The following is a 20,746-nucleotide window of genomic DNA, read 5'->3' on the forward strand; positions in this document are numbered from 1 at the left end:
ATAAAAGATCAAAATATAATAAAACATAAATGCACATTAAAATAATATAATTGAAAAAGATATAATAGTTAACTAACTTAAAGTGCCATTAAAAACAGAAAAGTTAAATATTTTTTTTCTAAATGAACATAAGAAGTATATATATATAAAGATTTTTATCATGGAGTAATTCAACTTATTTCTATTCATTATTATTTTGAAATTGAATAATTTTAATATATTAATTAGATTTCAAGAAAAATCAAAGGTAAAATTATTTTAATATATTAATTATTATTATGAAATTGAATAATTTTAGTATATTAATTACATTTAAAAATCATTTCTTAAAAAATATTAATCACCTTACCTAGAAAATCATGAATATAAACATAAAATTTTAAATTTACCTTTCATATATAATAAATAAAAATAATAATTTCTTCACATATCTAGTAATTAACAGAAATTTCTCACTCAATGCTTACTTGTATATGTGATGGAGATAAGACTTATACTTTTTGTGAAGTACATTTTTAACAAACTTTTTTCATAAATGTTTATGAAAGAGAAAAATAAAAATTATTTTTTTATAAGCTAAAATTAATTAATTTACAAGTTAAAAATAAAAAATTTAAATTTATATAAACGTACTTATCTAAATATCTTATGTATGAGCTAGTTACAATTCATAGGGAAATTAATTTTAATTTTTGTAAAAAAATTAATTATATATAAAATTTGGTCAATTTTCTTAAAAAAAATATATTACTTTGAGGGCCATGCTCAACTAAAAAGATCTAAATTTTATTATAATAAAACCTCATCTTAAATATATGCAAAGAAATTGATGATTTTGCTATAGGAAGAAATGTTTGAGTGGTGAGGGGAAGAAGGAGAACAATTTTGTTTTAAAAAGTAATTTATGGGTATTTTAAAAAATTTGGTTACATGCATAAAATAAGGACATGGCCTGCCACATGCAAAGGCATGGTTGTGCCAGGTGCAATGATCCTAACATCTAATTTAGGTAAGTGATAATTAATTAGGAACATCACTTCAAAGTTAGTTCAAAATCTTTATTTTACCCATATATCATCAATCCAACATCACCCTTGGGATCTCTGTTCATTCAATTTGAATATTATTAATAATCACTTTTTAAAAGGGAAATTTATTTATTTATTTATCTATTTTTCAAATTTTAAAATAACATATTTTTAGAGATAGAGGAGTATTTCATTGCTTCGAAAAATATATCTTAATAGTTTATTAATTAATACCCTTTTAATATTATTATTAGTGAACTAAACACTTTCATCCTCTTTAATAACTTTTGGTTATTGGCAAGCATAGCCTCAGTCAAAATCTTGGTGTTGATATATATGCATTATTATAATTAGCAATAATTTTTTATATGACTTTTATAATTTAATATAAAAATTAACAAACTTATTATACAAACAAGATCATGATATACATGTTATTTTCCTTTTGTATATCATCTACACGGTTTGAAACATCTAACTATTATCTGGATAACAACCAATCAATGTTATGTAGGAATTATTTTTAAATTTATGAAGTAATGGATAAAAAAGGAAAAGTTTCATACTTTGTAATTTTCTTACAAAAAATTGTAAAAACTATTTTTTTTTTAAATTGAATAAAATTTTACAAAATATTCAAAAAAAAGTTTCGCAAATATGAACATTGATAATGTAACTCTTTATTTTAGAACCTATGAAACTCAGACACTTTTCTTAAATGACGTGTTCGTGTCGGATACACACCGATACTCGTAGAACACATATCGATGAAGTTTCCACTTCAAAAAATATTCGTTAAATTTCTGACAATTCTAACAAGGACCTAATACAATTTTAAAAAGAAAAAATACAGTAATTTTCTAAAAGATCAAACTTATTGTATAAATTTTTATTATGATTATAAAACTAAGGAACAAATCATTTTGAATCAACAATGAAAAACATTTTTCTACTTAAAAAAATTGAAACATACTTAGTGCACATAAATCTTTATTGTCAATTTATATAATTTATAATTATATAATATATAAATATGTGTCCCTGTATCCTACATTTTAGAGATGATATGTATCTCCGTATTCATAGTATCATTGTCCACGTCAATATCTATATTTGTGCTACATAGTTAAAACACGAAATAAAATATCTATGGATGATATGTAGAAGGAAAAAAAATGAAAATATTAAAATAATAAAGACTAGGGTATGAATATGTTTGTCGTGACATATAATTAATGGGCAGCAATAGGAGTACATTAATTTTGACTAAGATGAATGGCTGGCAAGAAAAAAATCCAGCCCCAGAATTTATGAGCTATAGTTTTATACCAATCATATTTTCTAAGATTATGTTCTCTTGTATACAAGAAAAAATCCAAACACATGCCACAAAACTATTCCAAACAAAAGTCGGTGTACTTTTGTCTCTGTTCAATTCTTCCAAAACCAAAATATAATTATTTCATTCTATTATCAATCATTCTAAACTAATTTAATTCATTAATAAATATATATTAAAAATTATTAAATTTTACATATTTCTCTTTTATTTTTATTTTTACTTTTTATGGGAAAAATATATTGATAAAAGAAGTATAAGGGATACCTGATACTTGCATATATAATCTTGGTCTAAGAATAACAAAATTAACAACTAAAATCTTATCTACTATTTTCTTTCTAAAAGTGACTTTAGTTTTGTGTGATCAGACTCGCCAAACAACTGCAAACCAGATTACTCACCAAACTTTTCTAATTTTTTCAGATAATTATATGAGAATGTTACATAAATTGAGATATTTTATTATTGTGTATGGTTTAGAACCTCAATCAATTATGTCGTTAATAGTTTCATTTTTTTATCAGAAAAATTAAATAAATTAAGAATTAAATATGTTTTTAAATTTTTTAATATAACATAAAATTAGTTTTTAACTTTAGTCTAAACTTTAGGATATTTTTAAGTAATTCATTATCAATATTTTTTTAAGTATAAATGAATTTTAAAATGAACTATATTATAATATTAAAACATTGAGATGAGTTAACATGAAATATTTTAATATTTTAATATATACTGAAAATTTATTTTTGATGTAAAAAAATTTGAAAATAACTAATTTCAATAATTTTATTACTTCAAGTATTTAGGAGGTATAAAAATTAAATTAAAAATAAAATAAAATTTCGTGTAAAAGTATATAATCAAAAAATATATTTAAATTATAAATTAATGAAAATATTTAAGTAATATTTCAACCAACATATAAAAAATACGTATCATATATGATATTCTGAATAAGCATATAAAAAAACAAAAAAAATCAGCCATTGCTATCAATAATTTGATACAATCAACTTTTAACTGAAATCACATTAAATATTATATGGTTCCACGAAATTTTATCTTTTTAAATAAGAAGGGATAGTATATTTAAAAGAGTGCATGATATTTGTGATATTTTAATTAAAAGCAGAAATTGGTAATTAAAGTGAGATGATGATGATGAAGAGAGAAAAAGGATTGAAGGTGTTGTTTGAATGATTGGGTGTAGCTGAGTGCAATTTTTCTAACCCTAAATAGCGATGAATGAGGCTCTATAAACATTTGATGTTAAGGCTATGCAATGGAAAGTGGAAGTCACCTTAGTTTCTTTCTTTTCATACAATCTCTTGGGACCCTTTCTTAATGATTACCTGAACCTAGCTCTAAACTTTTATTATCATGTATCACTATTATCATAATCAAATTTCAGTCATTTGTTTCTTTAAAATGTACTATTTCAATTAGTTGAACCTGACATAGATTTTTTAAGGTTATAACACTTATTTTGTTATTATTGAATTCATGTTATCATTTATTATTTTTATTTAATGATTATTTATAGTGTTACTTTAAAAATAAATTATAAAAAATACTAATAACATGTATTATAAAAAAAAGTACGCGGAAACCACACCTAATCACGAATCAACTGTAAAAAATAAATAACATAAAATTTAACGTGGTTCAATAGCCAATCTGCAACTTAAGTTCACGGACGACTAATTAGATTTTCATTAGTTTGTTACAATTTTATTACAAATATAAATATTTTTTAATAAAAATTATATAAGAGACATAATAATTAAATTTACTTACTAATATGCTCACACTCAACATTTATAAGAATTGAAATATTTTTTAAATACGCTACATTAATTTATTTATTTTCTGTCAATAAAAAAATCACTATTGTGTTTAGTTAATTTGCTAAGATAGCAGAAGAGCTAGAAATGGAGATTTATATTCCTTAGTTGACCAAGAAGAAATTTGTACCTACCAATCTTATGTTATGAAAGCAATTAGGAGCAAGAAAGTAAGAGGCAGACACTGAAATGAAACCTGATTCGAATGATATCATAAATCTAAGTTTTGATTTTGTTTTATTTTTCTACTGTTCATAAGGACATAGTATAGCTGTACGAGTTTGATTTGATTTGATGTCAATTCCAGCTGCATGTATAATTGTATTGCATGTCTCTTTTCAAATGTTACCACAGTTTTAGTAAAGATTAAATCGTCTTTTTATGTCCACACAAATATTTCATTTTCATTTCTGTATTTTCAAATTAATAGTGATTGACTCTTTTTTATCAAAATATCTAACTTCATTTTTAGAACTATTATTTTTTTAATGTAAGGATTGAATGATAAATATTTTAAAACTTTAAACATATATTTTAAGTAAAGATTTAAGATTACTCATATTTTTCGTGAAGAAAATACGTTTGTTGATAAATTGATTAATTTCAGATTTATTTATTGATATAATTGATTAATTGATTAATTTCAGATTTATTTATTGATATAATAGGTTTCTATCTAGTTTGTTCTTAACATTCTTTATAAATAGAAATAGTTTATTATGTGTTATTTTTGTTAATATATTAATTTTAGTCTATTTTTTTATATTTTTATATTTTTTAATAATATTTTAAAATATATGTATATATATATATATATTTTAAATATTTAAGATTTTTTTTCAGGGACTTAAATACTATTAATCTTAATATAATAAGGGTTAATAATATGTTTAGCATTTTTGAAAAGAAAACAGTGAAAGGGTCTGCTATGGTGTTATTGATGAGTCTTTTATATAGGCAATGACCTTACCAATCATAGTTTTAGGAGGTCATGTTTTATTCTAATTCAGTCTTATCATACTAAGTTATTTTTAGGTTTAATTACCTTTTTCGTCCCTATATTTATACCCAATAGTCAATTTGGTACAGTGGTTTTTAAAAAATTCAATTTGGTCCCTAAGTTTTTTAAAATGTATTCAAAATGGTCTTTTATGACCAAACGACGTTAAGTGGTGCTTATGCGGCAGACACGTGTAAGTTACATGGATTGTGCTTACATTACTTTGGTGAATACTGAATTAGAGTTTAGGTTATTCAAATTGGGGATTTCGAATTTCTAATTTAGGATTTCTGATACGAGGATTCCATTCGAAGGTGTGCTCCCCTCATTCGATTATGTGGTGCGATCGTGAGTTACGATGGTGAGTTGCATTCCCATGGTCGATTTGGAGGAGCGATTATGTGGTGTGGTTCAGAGGTGGTGAAGGGGTAGCGATTGCGATCCAGACCGTGGTGTCGTTTTGTGATTGCTCCTTTATAAGGTTAGTAATTTTTTACTTAATTTCAGAGTGGTTCTGTTTTTTATTACTTTTAGAGAACATATACAGAGTTGTTTATGATGTTTCGATAGAAAAATCTAACTAACATCATTTTGAAAAAAAAATATTAATTAATAAAAAAACTCTAATTAATGTTGATCAATAAAATACTTTGACTAACTATTTAATTGATGTTGGTCGAAAACAACCTTAATAACATCAACTAAAATTAAAATCTAGACGTTAACAAGAAAAAAAAAATGTATTTCACATAATTTGATAAAACATTATTAATGTTGACAAAATTTGAAATTATATAATTTTAAATAATCAAATTATTCTCATAAAGTCCGAAATTTAAATTTCTTTTAAAAAAAATTATTCAATTTTATCATAAAACCTTATATAAATTCTTAAAAAAACAATTATCACTTTACAAATCTTTCATCCAAACACCACTTAGCTCATTTAAACTTGTATAAATTATTAAGGTTTACAATGTTTATTGACGTATTTATTATTTCTATACCCGATTTATTGACTTAAACATTATTTTTTACAGGAACCATCTCCACCTAGCTCATCATATTATTAGAACTGAAAGAATCAATATAGTGTAAAGAAAAACTAAAGACCTTTTGCGAAGATATTATAAATATTTGACTTTATTACATTCTAGCTATAGTAGTCCTATCTTATGAAACTAGTGCAGTATAACATTATGACGAGCATCTCTTCAATAAAAAAACAAACACTTTTGGTTATATTAAAAACAGTTGTGTTTTTTTAATGATAGTGTTATACTTAATACTAAATCTATCATGTTGGTAATAGAGAAAGTAGATAATAACCCATACAAAATCAAACAATTTAGAAAACTTTCTGCAGTCAAACAACTATATAGTTATTGGAAGTTAAATAGCAAATTGTACTTTAGTAGATTTTATTTTGTCAAAAAAAAAAATTTTTAGAAAACTGTGAAATTTTAGTGAGTTATTTTTTAAATCAATCTTTTCAAAAAAGTTAATGTTCAAGGTTTTGTGACTACAATAAGTTTTTTATCTAGTTGATTTGTGGAAACAATTGGTTGTTTGACACTTAGTGTTTTTTAAAGGTTTTGTTTTCTTTTGTCTTTTCTGTCAGAAACAATCGGTTATATAAAATCTTTAACAGAAAAATAAATTCAATAAGTTGTTTTTTAAAATAATCTGTTGTTTTGTAATCTAGTTTTGTAAATTCTCAGTGTCAGCTGAGGACTGAATGTAACTCTTGGTTAAGAGTGAACTAGTATAAATCTCTTTGTGTGAATCTCTCTTTCCCTACTATTATACATTGTTTTGTAAATTGTTTTTTTTTTCTGGTATAAATAATCATTTGTTTTAATTGTTTCGATAAAAGAACTAGTTGATTTTTCATAAAGAACTATAAATTTGATATTTTATCCAGTTGAATAGAAAACCAATTGGTTGATTTTTCCAAAACTTTTCACTCTACTTCCAAACTTTGCGAAAATCTTGTGAAAACAATTCATTTTCCCCTCTTGTTTTGGCCATACATTCTAAAAATCTAATCATTTTAGCAAGTCTCATAGAAAATTCATAAAAGACCTTAAAATATCATTAAGTTCATGTGAGCAAAAGTCCAAACCAAAAGTATAAACAAGGAGGAACAAACAAAGATAAGGATCAATCTAATTTAATATTTACAAATTGTACTCAGACTAACTTCAATATATACTCCAATCCAAAAATCGAATAATCAATAAACTCAGAATAAAAACAACAAAATGAAACACAAATGTTATATGTTAATTAAGGAAATATGATATTTGACTCATTAAAATTTCTACTCCCATATAACAATTATTAAATAAAATATGATAAAAGTAATTCTTTTTTAAAGTGTCAAAATATCATCTCCATGATTAAGGTGAAGTTGGGTGAGAGAGTAGAGTTAAGCTTCAAAAGCTATATATTAAACAAAAGAGTTTCTTTAGTTGCGCGTGACTGAAACTCAACATAGTACAACCTTAATAAAAGGTGAGAGAGAAGCTACTGCCACTAAAAACTATACTTCTTCTAGTGACTAATTATCAATCCAACATTTGTTAAAAAACATTGTCTTACATTTTTCTTTTGTCAAACAAAAACAAAGCACAAACACATGTCCACTCTAAAATCCAAACAGCACTTAGTGAGAGAAGGAAGGTGAAAATTATGATTTTTTTTTTCTTTTCGTTTTTGAAAATTTAGGTAATGGGGATATATAATATAATAAAGAGAGAAACAAAAATTGAAGTGATAAAGACTAATAACACGTTAAGAATAGAAAAGTGTCCACCTCAACAAAGAATAGAAAAACATGAACCAAGTATGAGAGTTAGGTATTCATAAAAAAAATCTAAGTTTTCAGTGACTTCTCCTTCCCCCTCTCTCTCTCTCTCTATTTATATAAACGTGTTTATTTAGGTAATTATATAAATATGAAGCAAATCATGACACCGACATTAAATTAATTAATTTGCAAAGAATTGAAGAAAGAAGTGGTATTTGAAAATTTGAATTAAATTGATGTTCAAAAAGCAGAAAAAGTTGAGGTGAAATATGATTCCCAAGCTGGCTGTGGAGCAGTGCAAGGCTGGTGGTGAAGCTTAAAGATAAGAAATCAATCACATTATTTTTCACACACATATACATTATATATATATATATATATATATATGCAATCACATCATGAACATTGGATATGAGTACCTAAAAAAGGAACATATATCTAAGTCTACGCATTTCCCTCACATATATATCTTTGGGGGTGAAGGCATTTGGAAGATTGTTTTTTGGAGCATTTGAAATTGCATTGGCTAGCATAATAATATCATTCATTCATTCCAAATCAAATTTAAAAATATACACACAACTTTTAGAGAAACGCCAAGCTACTAGATTACAATATATTTTCATGAAAAAGGAGAGATTCAGTGAATTTTAAGTCTAATTTTATTTTATAAAATTAATTTATAAAATGAAGTTTTCACTTATTTATATATTGTTAAATATTTTTATATTTAATCGATATAAAATTTTTAACTTTTAAGTTCACTCTTTTCATCAAATTTTAATCACTTCTAAAATAGGGTATATCATGAATTTTCAAAGATCATCCACAAAGTACTAGTGCATGTATATGTAATATGATAAACTTAAGAACTAAGAACGCCTACCTAAACAAAAAAGTCATTATCAATTCATCAAACAAAACTATTAAAACCTACCTAATTAATTTGGTATACTTTATCATCATCATATAATAATATACATATTAAAGTACGTAATCTTAATTATGCACTACACACCGAAAGTGATATACATGCTTCATTTCTCTACCTCTAGAGTAAATCAAATCACATTAACTTCGACATTCTCACGTCCTCTCATTCAAACTATAAGAAGGTGAAACCATCGTCCTACTTTTCTATAATATATATATAATTTGACCATCTTCAAAAGGCTAATACTTCACTATATGTAACCTCTTTATTGTAGCACTATGTTTTGCAAAAAAAAAAATCCCTACTTATTTAATCATTTGAAGCAACATACAAATTTATAAGTTAAAGATTTTAAATCAATTAAAAGATAATGATATTTCATATATAAATAAGTCAATTTTATAAGGTTTAGTTAAGTTTAAAGTCTGATAATATAAAAAATATAAAGAGATTATAAGATTTTGTATTAGATATTGTAAATTATTTAGGTAAAGATTTATAAAGAGGGTTAGGTTAGGGAGAGTTTTGTTTTTGTATTTGGTTGGAAGGTAGAAAGCAAGGATGGAAGTTAATGGAGAAATGTAGTTGGGCAACGTGGGACTGACACATGGCACCCCGCGTGGTGAGAAAATTGGGCTGGCGGAATGGGCTTTGTGGGCCGAAACAACCCTACAACTCGCGTGTCCAATTATTTTGGGGCCCACCACACTTGCGTCACATCATCACCCCTCTTGGTAGATTTATATACTTATTTGTTGTTGAATGATAAGATGTGATTACTTTACAATTTTTTTCTTTATTAAATATATAAAAACACTTCGTGATGTAACGGTTATGATGAAAGAAAACTTTCCAAGGAAAAGAATAAATATTAAATCCTTACCAAATTATATGCCAACAGTAACCATTCTTTTTTAATGTATAACAACTTAACTTAACACTGTGCTCATAATTTCAAACTCTCAACATCAAATACATTTATTTAATAATTCAATCAATTATATTTATTTTATTTTTTAATTTCATATATTATTTTGCTTTGTTGATGGTGTTAAACAATCTTTTTCCATAATTTAATATGATGTATAATAAATCTCTCTTCCTATAACGTCATTAGGTAATCACTTGTAAAAAAAACACCAATAAATATAATAATTTTATTTTAATAAAATAGTAATACAATTTTTTATTTTCCTCATTTTCTCTCTGTCGAATATGTGTATAAATTATTACAAGAACTAATGGGTATAATAAAAATAATAATAAATATGTTATTCAAGTTTTAAAGAAACGAAAAAAAAAACAATTTTTTTTTTCAAAACTAATATACATAAAAAAAATAGGGGAATTTTTTTTCTTATATAATTTTACTCTCAAAATTACGCTAATATTATAAAAGAAAGTTAACTCATCCTTACAAAATACTTAAAAGATAATTATTGCTCTCAATTATATATTATATATTGTAAATTAGTGGACATGTTATTTCCAGCACTACTTCCAATAAATACGTTAATATAAACTGATTGAAAGTTAAATAGAAAGTAAAATTTAAACTACAAATATTAATTTTATTTAACTTTTAGAAACAATAATTAAATAAAAACTAAAATCTTAAAAATAAATCAACAAAACCATACGATTATAAATCAATTCTTAAACTATTTTTTTAAAAGCACACTTATCTCAAGATAATCTAAAGTGATATGATAAGAAGAAAGTGAAAAGGATGATTAACTCCCAAAGTTTGATGACAGGTTCAAGTCCTGTATTTAAGGCTCTCCAACTCCTCTCTTCCAACAATCAAACTCACATTTCAAAACCTCAAAAACAATCATTTCTCTCAACTCAACTCTCAAAACCTCTTCCTTTTTCTATCTCACCCAAGAGAACACAGCTCAAAAACAAAAATGGAAGACATGTTTCGCCTAGTTGATTGCGAAGAGATGTTCTCAAAACGTTGCATTTGGGTGAACGGTCCTGTGATCGTAGGGGCAGGTCCTTCAGGACTAGCCACAGCAGCATGTCTTAAAGAACAAGGGGTACCCTTCATGGTTCTTGAAAGAGCTGAATGCATAGCCTCACTGTGGCAAAAACGTACCTACGACAGACTAAAACTTCACCTTCCCAAACACTTCTGTCAGCTCCCTAACTTTCCATTCCCACAACACTTCCCCCAATACCCCTCCAAGAATCAGTTCATAGACTATCTCCAATCCTATGCACGACACTTTGACATAAACCCACGATTCAACCACTGTGTCCAGAGCGCCAAGTACGATGAAATCAGCGGGTTGTGGAGGGTGAAAACCGTTGCCACCTGTGGCTCTGTGAAGAATGAGTTTGAGTACATTTGCAGGTGGCTCGTGGTGGCCACTGGTGAGAATGCGGAGTGCGTGATGCCTGACATAGAAGGATTGGGGGAATTCAAAGGCGATGTTATTCATGCATGTGAGTACAAGTGTGGGGAAAGATTCAAGGGGAAGAAAGTGCTTGTTGTTGGTTGTGGCAACTCTGGCATGGAGCTTTCACTTGACTTGTCTAACCACAATGCTTCTCCTTCCATCGTTGTTCGTAGCTCGGTAAGTTCCTCTCTTGTACAGTTATGATATCAAGTACGTAACAGATCATCACGTCTTCAAATATCACCCACTCAATTCCTTACTTTACACTTTTTCACTTCAAAGGAGTAAACTTTTGGAAAACACTTCGCCAGCTGATGTTATTTTTATGGAAAACAAATGACTAAGGTCAAACTCCAATTCTAATAAGAAACATAGAACATGAAAGAAAAATTGTGTTTCGAATTATTTTAAGGTTGGTGATTAAATGGGTTGCTTTGGTTTTGGTTTGGCAGGTTCATGTGTTGCCGAGAGAAGTGTTTGGGAAGTCAACGTTTGAATTGGCGACTTTGATGCTGCAATGGTTGCCACTTTGGGTGGTGGACAAGATTCTATTGGTGCTGGCGTGGTTGGTGTTGGGGAACATAGACAAGTTTGGGCTGAAAAGGCCTTCGGAAGGTCCTTTATTGTGGAAGAACACAAAGGGTAAGACCCCTGTTTTGGACATTGGCACCTTGGAGAAAATTAGATCCGGTGACATAAAAGTTGTGCCAGCAATAAAGAGGTTCAATGAAGGGTGCGTGGAGCTTGTTAATGGTGAAAAACAAGATGTTGATGCAGTGGTGCTTGCAACTGGGTACCGTAGCAATGTTCCTTCTTGGCTTCAGGTGAGAATTTGTTTCTACTTTTTATTATTTTCTAACTCATTTGGAAAGAAAAGTGTGAAATGTTTGTGCAGTGTAGTGGCAATAGAAAATAATGTGATTTTGGTAATGTTGTGTGCAGGAAGGTGAATTTTTGTCAGAGAATGGTTTTCCAAATGGTTGGAAAGGAAATGTTGGAGTATATGCTGTTGGGTTCACAAGGAGAGGGCTCTCTGGTGCCTCCTTCGATGCTATCAAAATTGCTGGAGACATTGGCCAACTTTGGAAACAAGAGACTAAGCAAAAGAAACATCGTACCATTGCTTGTCATAGACGTTGCATTTCTCAGTTTTGAATTAACTCTCAGATCACATACAACCATGCAAGCAATGGTGTTTCTTTTAGTTAGAATTTGTTGGTGTATAAACAAAACAATATCTTTTGTAAGAATATTACATGACAAAAAATATACACAGATAACACAGAAAAGTAGGTACATAGAGCCCTCTCCCTCTGCCCAAGTTTTCAACAGTTTTTTGGGATTTTCTTTAGGAAACCAAAGATGATGAGCTTTTTGCAGTTTCTTCTCTTATATTCGGCTTATACGTGTACCATATATTTCATTCATTAAGTCTAACGATATTATTTCAAGTTCATTTGCAATCTCATCCTTGTCTTTGTTCCGTTTATTTTCATATCTGTTTTTTCCCTTTCTTTTGGCAAAAGAAGATTGTGTTGGTGATTAGAAGTGAATGTTTTCTTTTTCTCTCAATCACAAGCTTTGTAAACAAGGACAAATATAAGGGTTGGTTGCATCCAACAGTTATTGGTCAAACATAAAAATCCCAAAAACTTGATGAAAAGAAAAGGAGAAAAAGGTCACTGAAATCTTTCCATTTTTAGGCTTCATCTTAGATTTTTGAGTCCTTTCCTCTCTGCTTCCATCGATTAGACTTTCTTTGATAAGATTGAGACTAGTGCTAATCTAATTGAAGAATTTCCGTGATAGACTTTCTCAACTTTTTGGTGTAGATTTAAAGCAGCTAGGCAACAAATTTGAAGCAATTCTCCTCTTCACAGTTTGAGTATCTTATGTTGGATCTTCATGTGATGTAAGGTTCATTATTGTGTTGATATAAACACATTGAGAATAATATGTTCTAACATAGTTTGTCCTTTTCTGTGAACAGTAAAAAGGTCATATCCTATAATTAGTGGCCCTCAGCTTCCATGTCTGTGACAACTGGTAGGGTTGAACACCATTCCCCCATCACATCTCTTTCTCCTGAGCCTTAAGAATTAAAGCCAATTCCTAGATGCTTACATAACTATATTCCTCTTATAAAACAATACATTACATTGCTATATTGAGTTTGACAGATATATACAATTGTCCCCTTGATGTAAGCTACATTCAAATAATGTACTTTAAGCATAGTTCATAACTAGAATCCAGAGATGAATAATTAATATTTTTGAGGGGCAATGACAGCAAAATTTTAAGGTTAATGCTCAGATCAATGATTTTTTTATGGAGAAAGCTACCCTTTTCATCCTATAATACCTTTAAAGGTCACGTATGCTTCTGACAATTATTAAATACATAAATTGTTATGATTTTTTTTACTAAAAATGTCCCTATTAAAAGGGATATAACATGATTCTGTATTATTTAAATATTTAAGTAAGAAACTAATAAATCAAGGTTTCAATAAATAATAAATAATAATTCTTTAATTTCATAAAGCAACAACATGGACTCAGGGAGAGAGTACTGATCACAAAACAGTTTAGTTGATTATTACAGTGAATATGATAGAACTGGTAATTAATTAAACAACCCTATTCAATTATTGAGCTTGTTTTGGAAATAAAATTTGAATAATGCTTATAGTTTTCATATTACACAACCATTGTAACTATCAAACTGCAAGAAACATACAGTTGATTACTACACAATGAAAACAAATTGTTTAAGAAGAGTTAGTAAAGCATTATTGTTAAAATATTACCAATCGTAGTAACATATTACCAACAATCAAAACTTGGGTTTAACACCAATCAAACAAGTTTTCCAGATTCCTGATTCTGGAGCAAAAATTTTGTAAAACCAAAGACCAAAATTTCCAAGATCCAACTTGAAGGATTTTGAATTGGACATGAAAATCATCCGAATTTGAGCTTAATGAGATATCATGGACTGCTTGAATTTGACATCCAAGACCCTGTTTGGTCCTATAAAGGCATGGTCTTGAAAATTCCTTGGACTGGGTCATAGTCCTTGCTCTATTTCCATCAAAACCTTCGTCGAATATGAATTTCACAAAAGGGTATAATAATTCTTTCAAGACTTTGATGACATCCAAAGTAAAAACTCTTATATTCAAGATGTGAAGTAAAAATAACTTGTAAAATTTGAAGTATATTTTAGAGAAACTTTACAAGTATTGTATCCTTAAAATGTTGTTTTTTTTTATCTTACTACGAACCTCCTCCAGACAAATAAAGAGTATATTGAAACTCTTGGTCTCTCTAACTACTGCACCTGTTGTTAGAAAAGAGAGACACATGATCTAATAATGAATCAGTCTCATTTGAGCTTTGTCTTTTCCTATCTTCGCTACATCATGGCCTTGTTCTAACTCAAGCATCATTATTCTGCAAACAATTGTACTTATACGAGGCATTACTTTTTCGACAAAAGTTAAACATAAATCACAAGTTTGGAGTATATGGATGAAAGGAAGAAATAGATTGAGAGAGAAACGAAATGAAATTTAGAAATTAATAGATGTGATAAATGATATGATGCAAAATAAAGAGGGATCACAAGAAAAATAAGATGGATGAGAAGTTGAGTGAGCAAATTTAATAACCTTACTTCACAGTGTGGAATCTAATAACATTTCTTTCTACTGTTGGTGTTGCATCAATCAAAGAAAGGGAATTTATATCTGACTTTTAAGATTTTAAAAGTGAAACAGATATGGACCACTATACTAAATTACTAATCAAATTAATCACTAAGCTTTTAAGGGGATTAACTCACACATTAACAAGAACAGTTTAACAATTTTGTCTGGAGGCCAAAACGAAATAATATCATTAATTGAAGCCAAGGGTCCCTCAAGCTTAAGGACTCCTTGTGCTGTCCATGCTTGTTGAGAATTCACTTGACACTGCTATTACAGGAAGTGACAAAACACACCAAGAATTTATTTCTTATAAACATCAACCAAAACCTTTCTCTCACTTGGTTCAGAATCATCTAGAGAATGTTGACAAGCTACCTAGAAAATCCAAGTTACAAATTGCTATTTAGTAAAATATTAAGTGTTGGTAAAGTAATTGAAACTAAGTTTTCTTAGACAATTTTGTCATGAACTCATTAAACCAGAAAATGGATTAGTAACCAACATTGACACCACAAAACAAAATAGTGAATGACTAACATTGGTATGGAGTATGGATGGATACATGTGGTTACCCAGTTTTCAGGAATGGTAAACACACAAAATACTACAAATATTTGTCCCCACAAATAGAATCTAATTCAGTGTAGAAGCTTGACAAAACTGATATATGACCTAGTTCACCTTCTCAAACAGGACTCAACAAGTAGAAACAGCCCATATGAGTGCCCATGCTATCTTATTCAAAATAATTTCATAAGATTTTGAACTGAATGGCCCATATAATTTCTTCACCTCACCAACCCCAAATCAGTTGGACATTCAGTTCTCTCCAGACCCGATTGCATTTAACAGCTCCAATTTGTCTTGTTTCTCTTGGCTTTATTGCATGTTTCTAACCTCTTCTAATTGGAGACAGTCACTGAGAATAGCATTAAAAAAAAACACATGGGATGGTTACAATACTTCTTCACCTCAAGGGCCCATCATTCACCTGCTTACTTAGATTATACTAGCTGCTAATGTGCGAAACAGAACTTGTTCTATTCACATGCAAATGTCCATTATGGACTTCAGCAGGTGGACCTAGGAAAATCCACAAAAAACATACTCCTATGGGTAAGGGGCTGCTAAAGGGAGAACTATAGGCATTAGAAAAAAAAATCAATTTCTTCTACAAATTAGAATATCTATGTAGTATACTTCGGGAAAGAACACTGCAGCACATTATCATCTACGATTTTTAAGTAATTGTAAGTCTACATTCATGTCATGTACTATTTAGTACTGCTTATAGTTATTTGATTTTGCTGTCTTACATAAAGAAACTATTTGATTCACAATCACCACGTCAAAATTCATTCTGTAATAATATATTGAAGTTTTTTCTCTGAAGCTATTGCCAAAAACTTGGGTCATTATGCTCAGCTACCTATTACTCCATTACACTAGTATATGCCCTTGTTATTGGTTGTATTGTGCTTTGCAACCCTTTCCACAAATAAATGGCAACAACCTTATAACATCCGCAATATGGATATTGTTAATCATAAAGGTTTCAAAAATATGATATACAGAGAATAGGTACACTGAGAATGCTCTTTTTTGTACTAATCCAAGAATGTTTCTATGAGTTGATCTTAACCACTCAAACTATCTCTTTCCCAATTGCAAGCGAAAAATAATTTGATACGGCAACATGTTTTTTGTCAAATGGGGGTGATCAGTAGCTAGAGTATGAGTATGACTTGTTCTACTGCACCTGTAGAACATCCTCATGTGGCAGATCAAACCAAACATCCTTAAATATCAGAAGAGACAGTGTAAGAAACAAAGACACGATCTCATGGCATGTTTGGTAGACAATGGCAGTACTCCTCATCCCAAGGCTGCCACCTCTAATCAAGCAGGCCTAGTTGTCAGTCCATCTTCATGTTCACTAGTGGACAATGATACCACATTACCATCACTGTGAAATGTTATCTCCAATGAAGTTGTGCAAGAGTGGACCATACACAAGCTGAGAGTTCATGATTGAATGAAAAATTTCAACTGATTCCAAAACCAACCAGCTATGAGATGTGCCTTGGTTGATAAGGACACAAGACTGACATCAAACCCATTTCAACTTTCCAAAATAGAAACACTCAAGCCTTGGAGAAATAGTACAATGCAATCGACTTGTAATGTGAGTATGAATATTAGTTAGTGGAAAAGATACAAGTGGAAGAAAAATGATGGACAATCCAATGGATCAACCATACCTTAAACAAAATTGCCTCCAATGAAAGACATCTATAGGAAACCAAAAAAACATTTGAATGGATGTAGCAATAACTGAATGACCAAAACTAATCTCAGTTTCTATGTTGTGCATTATGAGGACCAGACCATCACCTTGATCACTTTGTTCCATGGACAATCAGCCTCATCAACTAACCTTTTTCTCGGGCCAGCATTAATGCTACCACAAGGAATTTCTCAATAGAAGAAACAAAGAATTGAAAGCACCAAAACAGTGGCATGTGAAACACCAGCTTGTTTGACATGACTATACAGGTCTAGACCATAGTTGTGGCCCGTTAGGATTGTTCATATTTGAGTGAGTGAATGCATAACAATTTGGAGGAAAGAAGTGTAGATCCATACATATGAATAATGACCTCTCATCCACAAGTTGAATCTTTTGGGGTCATGTTGGTTCTTGCCCAAGTATATGGTGTCTAAGTTCATTTCGACTTTACTTTTCTTTCCTTTTTTTTTTACTTACTGGACAAAAGCTAGTGTTAAGAGTGGATCTTGTAGGAGCGATCCTTGGGAAGTAACAAGACAAGGAGATATGAGACAAAGAGGAGAAATAGAGAGAGAAAATTGGCCTATGGAATGGATCAAAATAGCTTGGGGAAGATGCTCCTTCTTCTTACACCCCATATTTTTCTCCTTCACCCGAAAGCTTTTGAAAATTTTCATTTTAACCTTTCTGTTCTATAATTCATTCAACCTCCAAAACATCCATTGTTGTCCTCCATTGATGTCCGTACTTGTGAGTTCTTGGAAATTGAATTTGACAAAAGAGTATTTGTAGGTGAAGGTTTTGTAAGTGTTGAAGTTATGGTAGTATTTCAATTCTTTTTCTCAAAGGATTTGTGCACTTGATTTTTGAATTACTTTCAAATTGTGACATGGTAAATTCTTCTAACAATTTAGAACACTAATTTCATATTCATTAAAGTTATGATCATACCATCTAGAAGCAAATTATAATATTATAAATGATACAATTCATAATTTGAATGAATTGACTTTTGAATTGCCTAATAACTCGGTAGAAACATCTCATAAGAAAAAATAAATTATTGTATAAACCATAATTATAATTTTAACTTCTAAATTTGGAATCCTGGACTGTTTTAATAATATTAATCTAAAATATAATTATGTATTCTTATTACACCATCAATAAATATATTTTAGATTACATAGTTTAAAAATGAATTACACATCTTCTCTTCTCACTATGAATGTACAATGGGTGCAAGAAGAAGGAGTTGTGGAAGATATGTAAAAGTGGTCCTTTTAGATTTAACATGTGTGAGCATTTATACTATATGTGTGGCAATTTCTTCTTGCACCATATTATTTAAGATATGCATCCAACATAAAAATTAAAATTCAACATTGTTATTGAGTTCATGTTTGCTTATGGATGCAGAAATCTGGAAATGGTTTTTATATATTATGGATTTAGATATACAGGAAGATTATTTTCATACTTTACTTAAGTTTCTGGATGGCCATATCCAAAAGTGAGTTATGAGTTCTGAATTTTCATGTTTGGAATTGTGTGCTGTAAATGGTGTTGAGGATTGGGATCCATAATTCATTTATGTTTGCTTATGGATCTTGGCATTCGGAAGGTCATTTATGTTGTCCAGGTAAGCTTCCGAATGACCAAATTTGAAAGTGACATATTAATTATGGACTTGCATATCCAGAACTTTGTGATTTGACTTACGAATAGACATTTCACGTTAGTATGTTTGGTGCACGAATAGACATTTCACGTTAGTATGTTTTGTGCAAATTTAAATTATATGGTACAGGTAGAAATCAGCCTACATGTGTTATTTAAGCCCCTCCTTCCATGACATTAAAAAGGCTCATATACCCTTACCTTTCCCACACCTTTAAAATACCCTTATTCAAAATACCGAGTACACTTGAGGATTTTGTTTTACACCCTCAATGAATTCTTTTTCACCTCCATGGGAATGTGTAAGAGACAAAAATTCCCATAATCTCTGCCATCTCTCTTTACATCGCCACTCCACAGTTAAACTTTTCTCGCCTCTTTCAATTGCCATTCCTCCGATCGTGTCATCTCTTAATGCTACATTTTCTACCTTTCACCATTTCTCCACTTAGAAGAGTTCAATATATCACATTGGATTTTAATAAAAGTTTTTCTGGTTTTAGTAAAGACTTTTAGATTGTACAATAATCTCTAATGAATAGTGACTCCATAAAAATGCATAGTGAATCAAACACTTAAAATATTCTTCAATTTACATGGTAGGTTTGGTAGATTAGCATAACCCATCACAAGTTTAGCCCCCATGAGTTAGGTTATTAGTATATTTGTCATGTAAGATTATTAATATGCCTAAAGATTAACACAAAAGGATAGATATATCAATAACTCAATGTTTACTCGTATCATATTTATGGTAGCTAAACATTAAGCAAACCATCAACATAATTGTCTTATAAATATATCTTAATCTTTATCTTATGCACCGTTTAATTATAATTATCTTGCACTAACTATAATTTGTTAAAGGTGTGTAAAAGGGCATCTCAAACCTACACTTATGAAAATTCATAGTAGATATTGAGATAAATTCAAAAGATAAACTTTAGTCGAATACACAAATTAGAGAAAGAGAAGACTCCTAAATAATTCTTATACTTTTCATTTTTGTATATTCTATATTTATTATTGTATTATTAATCTTCCATTGTGTATGTTCATAACTTTAGTTTAATTTATATATTTTTATTTCAATTATATTATGAAGTTGTTACTAAGTGTTTAGTCATTATTTATTTTTATTAGACTTCTTTAAAACCAAATTATAGTAATTTCAAATAACACATTTAAAAAATGTTAGTTTAAATAGTCATTTGGTGGTGTGAATAGTAATACCCATAATATTTAGTTCGAGCCTTCGTTTTTTAGTTTAAGCTTTCTAGTCCAGTGAACTGTATGACCCAACACCACCACAATGCTTCCTCCAAACAACCGAAGCCATTTAATTAGAAGAAAACTATTTATTAATAAAAAAAATAGATATAAAAAGCAGGTATTTAAAATTTTAGCTTTATAAAATCTCCAAAATATAAGTCTCTTATTATTAATTTTTCAGGTATCTCATTCCGTTTAATTTTGTTAAATAAATTTGAGCATTAATTGAAAAAGTAAGAAAGTAAAAAATTCTATTGAATAAAGAATTAGTTAAAGAGACGAAACATTAAATTGATTTGATCTAAAAGTTAAAAACATATTTAATATGTGTTTTTGTTAAATTTACATTTAATTTGCAAGAATGATATAAAAGGTATTTTTATCCTAATTAGACAAGGTTGTGGGACATCTAGCAATTAAA

At 29.0% G+C, this 20,746-nt stretch overlaps 1 protein-coding gene across 1 annotated transcript; it reads left to right on the top strand.

Moving 5' to 3' along the window:
- Positions 1-10,756: 10,756 nt before the first annotated feature.
- Positions 10,757-12,824, top strand: LOC137829508 (probable indole-3-pyruvate monooxygenase YUCCA8). Its single transcript, XM_068636317.1, has 3 exons — positions 10,757-11,545; positions 11,821-12,192; positions 12,311-12,824. The coding sequence occupies exons 1-3, from the start codon at positions 10,874-10,876 to the stop codon at positions 12,521-12,523; spliced, it is 1,257 nt and encodes a 418-aa protein (XP_068492418.1). The 5' UTR covers positions 10,757-10,873; the 3' UTR covers positions 12,524-12,824.
- The last annotated feature ends 7,922 nt before the right edge of the window (positions 12,825-20,746 follow it).

The sequence above is a fragment of the Phaseolus vulgaris genome, chromosome 7 (assembly GCF_000499845.2).
Source record: "Phaseolus vulgaris cultivar G19833 chromosome 7, P. vulgaris v2.0, whole genome shotgun sequence".
Classification (NCBI taxonomy): domain Eukaryota; kingdom Viridiplantae; phylum Streptophyta; class Magnoliopsida; order Fabales; family Fabaceae; genus Phaseolus; species Phaseolus vulgaris.